Below are 11,465 nucleotides of genomic sequence, written 5' to 3' on the forward strand. Positions count from 1 at the left end.
CTATATCACTTAGAAGGCTAAGTCACTTAGGTGATTTTGAAAATTTTATCCACAGTGTCTTTACATATACAAAACCTCCTAAGCTCAGATAATGACAATATAGCACTTACATGAAATATATGATGTCAGACATACTGTATAAGTTGTACAAATATAAGTCCAGTGCTTAATTTATGCTAGGGCTTGCCAGGGCTGAGCCCCCCTGCACCTCTAGGCTTGGCAGTTCATAGTCCCGGCACCTCTGGGCTTGCTTCATCAATTATGAATGTAAAAAAAAATTGGTTATGCCCCTGGCACATAATTGCTGGAGCCCCGACACCTCTTTCATTACGAATTAAGTACCATATAGGTCCCAATTCAGCAAACCACTTAAACACATACTTACGTGCTTTGCTGAATCAGGGACATCGTGTCTTCAAAAAATTTCTGATTTCTTCAGTCTTCAGAATGCAGACTTCTAAAAAACATTATGAAAAAAGATTAATAAAAAGATTACAAAGAGAGGATGAGAGAAGAGAATTTCATACATACACCTCTACCCTGATATAACGCAACCCGATATAACACGAATTCAGATATAACACGGTAAAGCAGCGCTCCGGGGGTGGGGTGGGGGGGCTGCACGCTCCCATGGATCAAAGCAAGTTCGATATAATGCTGTAAGATTTTTTGGCTCCTGAGGACAGCGTTATATTGGGGTAGAGGTGTACAAAGATGTAGTTGCATTCTAGAAAAATTCCCATTGACTGCCAATGATAAGATTGGGCTCTTGATAAAGATGAACATGAGGGTGCTGGGTGTTCCCCCGAGGTACAGAGCATCATGGTATTATTTTGTGGTATGTGTTGGAGCGGATGCCTTGTGAAATGCTGGACTGTGGTGTTGACAGCGTTGTAAGTGATGTGAACATGGCAAAGAATATTGGAGACTAACTTTTTTATTTTCACACTTCCTGGTTTTCAGTTAGCGGACTGGGTTGTGATGCAACCATAGCTGTCACCAAACATAGTTTTTGTTCACATTATTATACACAGAAGTTCAGTCTTTGAGTGATATTTCAGTTTTAGACTCATTTTCACAAGTAGTAGATTTTTTTTAATAATAATGGTGGGCAAAACTCAGGAAAAACATACAAATATACAGATGCTTTTCTAAACCTCCAGAACTTTTGAAGTGTTCTCACTTCACCGAACACATCTATAGCATTTACCTCATTCCTTTCCTCCCTCCCCCATTGTGATCCCCAAAGTTTCCCTCTACTTTTCAGGGTGCTGCAATTAAGGTGCAAAACTGTTAATCCAGATTTAATTTATTATGTTCCTGGGAGTCCCTTTAAGTTTGTTGCCCTTTTCACTGAATGTAATTCATACAAAAGCATTTTTATAGTACATTTATAGAATGATAGTTCTACTCTGACTGGCTCTATTCTTTTAGCTGATTTTAGACAGAAATATTCCAGGATTTCTTCCTTGAAGTTGTGAGCTTTGATTGCTGATGCACTTGCTCCCATTACACAAATACTGCTCTCAAATGTTTACCCCTTATACATATCATTTGAGCATATGTCATTGCTATAACAGAAGAAAAATCATCATGTCAGTTACTTTGTTACCTTGGCATCCTATTATCTAAATGATAAGAACTTTATCACATTTATATCACCCTAAAACATTTGTCAAATGACAAATACCCTAAGTATGCTGTCACCTAAGTTTACTTCAGGTAGTTTTACAATTTTGCTAGATGTCACCCATTATTCATAGATTCATAGATTCTAGGACTGGAAGGGACCTCGAGAGGTCATCGAGTCCAGTCCCCTGCCCGCATGGCAGGACCAAATACTGTCTAGACCATCCCTGATAGACATTTATCTAACCTACTCTTAAATATCTCCAGAGATGGAGATTCCACAACCTCCCTAGGCAATTTATTCCAGTGTTTAACCACCCTGACAGTTAGGAACTTTTTCCTAATGTCCAACCTAGACCTCCCTTGCTGCAGTTTAAGCCCATTGCTTCTTGTTCTATCCTCAGAGGCTAAGGTGAACAAGTTTTCTCCCTCCTCCTTATGACACCCTTTTAGATACCTGAAAACTGCTATCATGTCCCCTCTCAGTCTTCTCTTTTCCAAACTAAACAAACCCAATTCTTTCAGCCTTCCTTCATAGGTCATGTTCTCAAGACCTTTAATCATTCTTGTTGCTCTTCTCTGGACCCTTTCCAATTTCTCCACATCTTTCTTGAAATGCGGTGCCCAGAACTGGACACAATACTCCAGCTGAGGCCTAACCAGAGCAGAGTAGAGCGGAAGAATGACTTCTCGTGTCTTGCTCACAACACACCTGTTAATACATCCCAGAATCACGTTTGCTTTTTTTGCAACAGCATCACACTGTTGACTCATATTTAGCTTGTGGTCCACTATAACCCCTAGATCCCTTTCTGCCGTACTCCTTCCTAGACAGTCTCTTCCCATTCTGTATGTGTGAAACTGATTTTTTCTTCCTAAGTGGAGCACTTTGCATTTGTCTTTGTTAAACTTCATCCTGTTTAACTCAGACCATTTCTCCAATTTGTCCAGATCATTTTGAATTATGACCCTGTCCTCCAAAGCAGTTGCAATCCCTCCCAGTTTGGTATCATCCGCAAACTTAATAATCGTACTTTCTATACCAATATCTAAGTCGTTAATGAAGATATTGAACAGAGCCGGTCCCAAAACAGACCCCTGCGGAACCCCACTCGTTATGCCTTTCCAGCAGGATTGGGAACCATTAATAACAACTCTCTGAGTACGGTTATCCAGCCAGTTATGCACCCACCTTATAGTAGCCCCATCTAAATTGTATTTGCCTAGTTTGTCGATAAGAATATCATGCGAGACCGTATCAAATGCCTTACTAAAGTCTAGGTATACCACATCCACAGCTTCTCCCTTATCCACAAGACTCGTTATCCTATCGAAGAAAGCTATCAGATTGGTTTGACATGATTTGTTCTTTACAAATCCATGCTGGCTGTTCCCTATCACCTTACCACTCACAGAGGGCCAAATTCTAAACTTTTTTGCAAAGCCCACGTTAATAGGCAGTCTCTGTGAGAGATGGGGGGACAGTTTCTATCTTCCATGGATGCAATAATGTCTGCACTCCTTCCCCCTTGTGGAGGTTTAAACCAGATTATCCACATAGTCATAGACCTACTAGCCTGGCCCCATCCCAAATCACCCTGTCTGTTCTGCTGTGGAGAAAGATGTCACTGAATGGTGCAGTGGTTTTGTACAGGGGTTGCACAATTTTCATATCTAGAACTTCAGGGCATGTCTACACTGCAATTGAACACCCGTGGCTGGCCTGTGTCAGCTGATTCGGATTCGTGGGGCTCGGTCTAAGAGGCTGCTTATTTGCAGTGTAGACATTTGGGCTTGGGCTGGAGCACAAGCTTTGGGACTCTTCCCCAGTGTGGGCTCCCAGAGCCTGGACTTCAGCCCAAACCTAAACGTCTATACCACAATTAAATAGCTCCCTAGCCCGAGCCCTGCAAACCTGAGTCAGCTGACACGGGCCAGCCGCGGGTGTTTAACTGCAGTGTAGACATACCCTTAGAGGCCCCCCTCTCCTGCATTATAATAGAATTGAGGCAGTTCAGCTGTGTTTTGGGTCTCTTGCACCTGCAGAGGAATGGGGCAGGAACTGGTTGTGATAGGATATGTTGTATGTGTTTTATAAAACCAAATGACTGGAATAGGCTGGTTATTTTTGAAAATATATTAATGTGTCAGCATTTTTAATGAATTTCTCACATTTAATGCAAAGGGTATGAAGGAACACAGACTTTTTATTTACATTTTTGTCCTGGCAATGGAAAATCAGAGAAAATCATTATTTCTGGTAGGACTCCCATCCCTCTCTCACACACACTTAAACATCTCAGTGTGAAAATCTAATTTATCAATGGCTTGTGTATCTTCCATTATTCTGTACTGTTTCACTGTTTTATTACTGAATACTACTTTTCTTGTATTTTCTAATGCCAGCAACGTTACAAATTAAGAGCTGATTTTATTACTTTAAAGAGATGCCTATTAAAGTTCTAAGATAATACTAACTCAAAACATAAAATTCAAATCTAAAATTAAAAAAGGGGACTCAACAACCTCCTTCCCTCCCTTGGTCATTTTATTATATAAAGTATTCAGTCATGCTTGAAAGTGCACTTGGAGCGTGGTTAGGTATTTTACAGTAAGGTATACTGCTAATTAGAGGCCTCAGATATAAAAGATGACTTGTCAGAATTCCTCAGAATGACTTGCACATGAGTGTATTAACATTTTATAATCTGTCTGAAGCAGGAAATCCATGTGCACAGAATATAGCTAATAGCAAATAGAATTTATGCTTCATTGATAAGCCTATTATGCATTAGACAAAACTGTTCTCTGAAGTTATAATGTAGTCTGAAATGTCAAACTCCATTATAAACTATCCAGTTTATGCAGAACATAGGAGACAGCAATAAAGTGTTAAATCATCCTGTACTCATGCAGTGCATTGCATATTTCAATAATTCTGTTTAATTTTTAATTTATTTTGATATTGAGAATTAATTTTTCTCAAACAGGCAATGGCTAATGAAATTATAATTTAAAAACCTGGGACTGTATCATGCCATCTGTTTTTGAGCAAAAAGCCCTATTGAAATCAATGAGGAGTTTGCTTAATAGTCAGTTACACAATATGACCCTCAATTCATTACAAAAGCCTTCATTACAAGAAATCAAAGCGGACACAAGATTACTAACCAATAAAACAGTATAGGTTAAGACCATACTGAAAAATTGTTCTCACTACACCCCAATTGAAGAAAGCATTCCTAATCGGGAAAGCTCTTAAGCACATGTTTAACTTTATTGAACACATTGGGACTTAAGCATGCGCTTTAGTGCTGTCCTGGATCAGAGCCTGTTCCAGTGCCCTTTGGAGTCAATGAGAGTCTTTTCATTGGGCTACAAATCAGGCCCTTAGAGTGAATGAGTTTATTTTGACTGGCAAATAACGTCATTCACTTATTCAATATCAACATGACCATCACAGTAAAGGGTAGGGGAGCAGATATTGTGCCTGGGATGGTTTTCAAGATGGGAAGATGTCACAGGCTGACACTGGCTCTTTAAGAGTGAGCAGGGCCAATGCAATTGTGACTGTTGGTTCAGTTGACCCCTGTTGAGCTTTAAAAGAGGGCACCTGGGCTTAGAGAGACCTGTTGAGGGAGTAGCTGGGTGAGTCAGGCTGACTGCCAATCAGGAAAGGGGTAGAGAGAGTAGCATGGGGCTGTCACTGCCCGCTCCCTGGGAATATGAATCCCTGGAGAGTTAGGGCTGCCAGAGTCTCCTGGGTTGGGAGGCAGGGAAACAGGAGCAGGAAGACTGCCAGAGTCCCTTGAGAGGGGAGGCAGAAGGAACCAGAGAACTAAAGGGGGGAAAATCACTGGGAGCTATAGCCTAGAGTGAGTTGAGGAATTGTGTTTTTGTTGATTTGACCTAAGTTCGGTCAATAAAACCACATAAAAGAGACTGTGGGTGTGGCAGTGAGTCCTTCACATGCTGGGGAAAAGCCCTGCCTTGTTACACATGGTGGAGAATGCAGGCAATTTGAATGGGCCCTGATACAAGGGGAGAGTGAGGCCAGTCCTGAGTGGGTTTTTTTTTTTTAAAGGAAGAGGGAAAAGAGGGAGCCAAAAGGCCGTGAGGTCCTCTTCAGCCCTGGAATATTTACCTTCTTTAACTGGTATATGGAGGAACAGCAGCAACTGCCCGGCTTCCTGCTTCATTTCTGGGAAGTGGGCAACCAACAGCAGCAAACCTAACTAGTCCTCCTGCAGATTCTGATGAATCAAAAGAGACATCAGGAGTGAAAGTAACTTATAGAACTTACCGGTACTGCCGGAGTCCTGAGGGGGCGTGGCCTCATTCGGAAAAGGCGTGGCCTCAACCGGAAGAGGCGGGACCTCTCAAGATTTAAAGGCCCTGGGGCCTTTAAATCAACCCGGGGCTCCCAGCTGCAGAGGTGGCTGGGAGCCCCTGGGTCTCACGGGCAAATTAAAGGGCCCGGGGCTCCGGCCGCTGCGGCGCTCTGGGCCCTTTAAATCCCGGCCCCAGGCCACCCGCCGGAGCTGCGGGCGGGATTTAAAGGGCTCGGAGCTCCCCGCCACTGCGGGGAGCCCAGAGCCCTTTTAATCCCGGCCGCGGAAGCCAGTGCAGTCCGGCACGGCATACTGGCTCTTGCCGGTACACAGTACCGGACTGTACTGGCTTACTTTCACCTCTGCTGGACATGCAGAGGTGGGCGGAGGCAGCAGAGAAGCAGCAGCAGTACATGATGGAGATTCTGCAAAGGGAAACTGTTAGTAGTGGCAGGTACCAGGCAAGGAGGCCTGAGTCCCAGCTGAGGGCAAACTATGCGTGTGGGTGGGAAGGCCACATTGGGAGGACCTGCCCCTACAGGAACAATGATGGCAAGGGTGACTCTGCACAGCAGGATGCAAAAGACACTGTAAGGGCTCTGGCTGATATTCTGTCTGATGCTAAAACAAGGACAGGGCTGCTAGGTTGTGCCTGTGGGACAGCAGGACATTTAAAAGGCACTGCCCTCATAGGGAAAAAAGTTGCAGCAAGAGAAAAGAAGGGGACCCCAAAATTGGATAAACCCAGAATAGTCAGATGTGGTGGCAAAATGTGCGACAAGCTAAAAAGAGAGTGCTTGTCCCACAGCACCAATACAGAGGCTGTTGGGAAAGTGGACCAACGCAGTAGGGAGTGGGAGGAGAAGAGTATGATCACAGAGACAAGCTGGGGCAAGGTTGAGATGAATATGGAGGTTAAATGATCTCCTGAGGGGGGGATGCAGACTTTGCCTCCAGTGATGATGTGGGGATGGCTGTCAACCCCCTTCAGCTTATAGAGGTTCAGGCAAGACACCAGGCAAAGATCCCTCTATGACCCTGGCAGCTAGGAGAAAGAAGAGGGCTGTGATTGAGGATGATATGGAGGAACTCTGGTGGGCCTCTGGGAGGAAGGCTACTAGGATGTAAGGGTTGCCCGAGTAGCAGTGAAATAATTTTGGAGGGAAACATAAAAGCAGTTTGAAGTAAGGCAGAATTTTGGATAAAGGAGGAGGGTATGGACTGTAAGGCTGGTCACACTACAGAGGACCCAGAGTGGCATGGAGTTAGAGACGTGTTCCTGCAGGGACTGTTTTAAGGACTTGTTGTGGCTGGGGGAGGAGGGAGTTTGGGAAATCCTAATGTGTATGACTTTATCTGGAGTGTTGTATGTAAAATAGGTTTTGTTTTGGTATGGTAAAAGTCTGGGGTAGTGTTTGGGGTCCACTTTAGGTGGGGGCCCTGGAGGAAGGCTGGGTTTTTAAGGCTTTCCTTAGGAGTAGACAAGGCCTAAGGGGGGGGGCAATTATGTCACTTGTAATACTTTGAGCTTTAAAAGGGGGCACCTGAGCTTAAAGAGAGGCGAGGGAAGCCTCAATGAGAGGCGAGGGGGAGCCTCGATGGTGAGCTGAGAGCTAATCAGGAAAGAGGCAGAGAGGGCTCTCACTGCCTCCTCCTTGGGAATAGGGAGCTTGCCTGGGAGAACTAGGACTACCAGAGTCCCTGGGACAGGAGGCAGAAGTCCCTGAGAAGTAAAGAAAGAAAATGTCTTGTGAGCTACATCCCAGGGTGAGTTGAGGAACTGTGTTTTTGTTGATTTGATCTAAGTTTGGACAATAAACATGCGTAAAAGAGACTGTGAATGTGGTAGTTGAGTCAGATAAACTGACCCTTGATTTGTGAATTTGTCAAGTGAGTATTTTATATCTGTTGGTATATTTTTTCACATTTAATTTTTATAATTTTTTATACTATGACTTTTGAAAATGAAACACTCAGGCTACATAATGACCTAGTATAGAGGTACGTACATGTGGTAGTTTTAAACTGGGTTAATGGGGCTCAGAATGTTTTATACTCCCTATGGGGGTGTTGATAAAGGTCTCCTAGAACAGTATACTTAAATGGCATTGTAGTATTGTTTTTAGTGTAGGAAGCTATGAATGTTAAAGGTTAAAGATTTATCAGGCCAAATCTTGTTCATCTTTATCCCATGAGTCATCCCATTGACTTCTATGAGATTGTAAGAAAAATAAGATTTAGTCTGTTTTTATCAATAAAAATTACCAATAAATTCATCACAAGCTAGTACAAAGGTTGGTTGGTTGGCAACTAAACTGGGAACTCCACCACTCACTAGGTGGTGGAGGGTATACCAAAAAGCTACTGGAATGAAAAACAATATCCATAAAGAAGTAACTCTGTCTGGTGCAGCTGCCTTGCAGCCAGTTCTTGGCTGAACAAAGGTTAGGGGAGAAATCCCTGAATTAATAGTAAAGATCAGAAAAAATCATGTGAAACAAAGAAACATGCACAAAATAAAATATACTAAAATAAAGACAAGCAGTGAAAAAGAACAAATGTATATGGAATGGCAATATTCCACCCACACTCTGCTCTACCTGTTAGGCAAGTACTACAGCGCCACAGCTTGTAGTAATTATTGTTATGCAGAGTAAATATGTATGTGAGAAACTAAAAAAACTAAGGGGCTTGATCCTCTATTCCATTACATTGGTGTAAAATCAATCTCGTTGTATATAAGTAGGGCTAGATCCAAAGCTGGTGTAAATTGGGGTAGCTTCATTGAAATCAACCTTGCTATGCTGATGTACACCACCTGAGGATCTGGCCCATAGCATTTTCAAGACATGTTTTCCTTGTTAAATGTAGTCTTTAATATAATATTTATGTTGATAAATGTAAAGAATAAAAGATAATGGATTAGTAGCATGGTTTTATTAGGATTCTTTGGAAACCTTAACTTATAAATTTCCTGAACTCTGTGTGCTTGCTTTCTGAACCTTTAAGCTGCATTAACCTAGTTTATACATTTAGGGCCAAATCTTGCAGTCCTTAGTCCTTCCTTGGATAAAACTCACATTAACTTTAATGGGAGCTGGCTTGGTTAAGCACTCCAGGGTTTGGCCTGTAGTCTTCATTAATGGCGAACTTCACTCCTAGACAGATTAAGATTCCTCATGTGAATAATGGATGCAAGATCAGCCCCTATATTAATTAAAGTAAATGCTGACCAAAATTAATTCCATCACATATTACTTTACAGATTGCACAAATTCTCCGTAACATCGGAGTGAGCATTTCAGATCAAAACTTTGAAGAAGTATGGAAGCAGGCCTGCATGAAACATCACAGAGGAGACGTCTGTGTAGAATCCATCAGAAATATACTGGATGAGATACAAGCATCACACACAAAATGCAGTTGAGATTTTCTATTCTTTGTGGTATTTTATTTAAAATAAAATCTGCCATAACTTTGGTATTGACTAGAACAAATGTTTAAATGTATTGTGTTTACAGAATTAGGGCTTGTCTTCACTACCCGCCCGGATCGGCGGGTAGAAATCGATCTCTCGGGGATTGATTTATCGCGTCTCGTTGGGACGCGATAATTGATCCCCGAATCGACGCGCGTACTCCACCAGCCCAGGTAGGAGTAAGCGCCGTCGACGGGGGAGCCGCGGTGGTCGATTTGCCGCCATCCTCACAGCGGGGTAAGTCGGATCAGATACATCGAATTCAGCTACGCTATTCCCGTAGCTGAATTTGCGTATCTGAAATCGATCCCCCCCCGTAGTGTAGACGTAGCCTTAGAATCCAATCTATAGTCCTTCTGTAAGGACCGTAGGAGACCGCATATATATGAAGCTTATCCCCCATTAAAGTCTGGGAATTGGACCACTGATTTCAGTGGGAACAGGACTAGATATATTATTTGCTTATAAATTGAATTCAGTTGTTTCTCTGTATATTATTATATGACTTAATGTGTCTAAGTGTTCAATTTTACATTTTGAGCCTGAACACTTTTCCATCTTGTCTTTGTTTACAAAAACAGAAACCATTGCATAAATATTTGAAATGTTTTTACATACTGAGAATAATTAAATAACAAGAACTTGTCTGATTAAGAATTTTTTTTTAAAGCCAGTATTTCTGTGTAAAGAAAATTGTTCCTCTGCTCTTCTAGAATTCCTTGTTGGTGTCAACAAAACGGTGGCTAAAGATGAGCTGGTTGCCAAAATTTATTTGGATTTTCAAAAACCTCTTTGATGAAGCCCCTCACAGGAGGATACTAAGGAAATAAAATAATCATGGATTGAGATGTAAAGTATTGACTAAGACAGCAAACAAAGCAGGGATAAATAGCCAATTTTCAACATGGCAAAAGGCTAACCGCCTAATACACCCAAGGTTATGATACTAGAAACCAGTATTCAATATATGCGATCTGGAAAAATGGATGAACACTCAGATGCAAAATTTAAAGATCACACAAAATTATATAGGTTAGAAAAGGCTAGAGAAGACCATGAGGAATTTCAGAGGGACCTAACCCTCAGTTCATCAATAGCAAATAAAATTAATTGTTGACAAAAGCAAGGTAATACACTTTGGAAAGAATGATCTGAACTATGGAGATGCTCTGCTGGATTCTAAATCTAATTGTAACCACACAAGAAAAAAATCTGACTGTGGACATCTGTGACAGGGAGCTGTCAGCAACACTCTGGTCACTGACATTGCTGCAGCCTAGAGAAGTCTGCAGGCCCAGTTGAGGGCAATTACACACTTTCTTGTGGGGGATTATGAGCACATGGGTGACAATCTCGGGATAACAAGGGAGAATATAAGGGGAGGAAACAGGGATCCAGGGCAGCTCAAAAGAGCTCAGGAGGAAGCTCAGAGTGTGAGCCAGGCCAGGCAGGGCGGCAGGGAAACCAGTCCTTGCTATAAGTCTGTGTTGCATTGTATTGTTATGTAATAAATAGACAGCCTGGTGTGCATTTGTGACTGCAAATGCATCTTAACTGGCCAGGCAGTGAGGTTCACTGGGTAATGATGCAGGTGCCCTGTGACAACGTTTTTATGAAAATCTCTGCTCAGCATGCAAATAAAATGTTAGGATGAATAAAAAAGTGGGATTGAAAATAATAATGTTCGTTTCTGAATCAATATTATGCCCTTGTCCTAGAATATTATGTTCAGTTCTGGTCACTTTATTTTAAAAAAGGATATAGAAACAATAGAGAGAGTTCAGAGATAGGCATTCAAAATGACTACAGATATGAAAAGACTTCCATTTAAAAAATAAAGATGAAAAGATGGGGATTATTTAGTTGAGAGACAGGAAAAATAGGAAGGGACTCGATAGAGGTATACCAAATAATAATGTAGTCAGGGAAAATCAGGCACTCCTGTTTACCCTTTCTCAGAATACATACATAAAGCTATTGAAAAACAAATTTAAAATTGATTAAATGAAATACTTTCTTATGCAATG

The 11,465-nt window shown here is 41.9% G+C and overlaps 1 protein-coding gene across 1 annotated transcript in view; it reads left to right on the forward strand.

Annotated features, from left to right (window-relative positions):
• The window catches only part of EFHB (EF-hand domain family member B), a 33,082-nt gene extending 23,604 nt beyond the window's left edge, over nt 1-9,478 (forward strand). Inside the window, 1 exon segment of the mRNA XM_026649342.1 lies at nt 9,226-9,478. Within this exon segment, the coding sequence (XP_026505127.1) occupies nt 9,226-9,387 (162 nt within the window). The 3' untranslated portion in view covers nt 9,388-9,478.
• Nucleotides 9,479-11,465: the final 1,987 nt, after the last annotated feature.

This window comes from Terrapene carolina, unplaced genomic scaffold, assembly GCF_002925995.2.
Source record: "Terrapene carolina triunguis isolate 2854851 unplaced genomic scaffold, T_m_triunguis-2.0 Scaffold84, whole genome shotgun sequence".
NCBI classification, from domain to species: domain Eukaryota; kingdom Metazoa; phylum Chordata; order Testudines; family Emydidae; genus Terrapene; species Terrapene triunguis.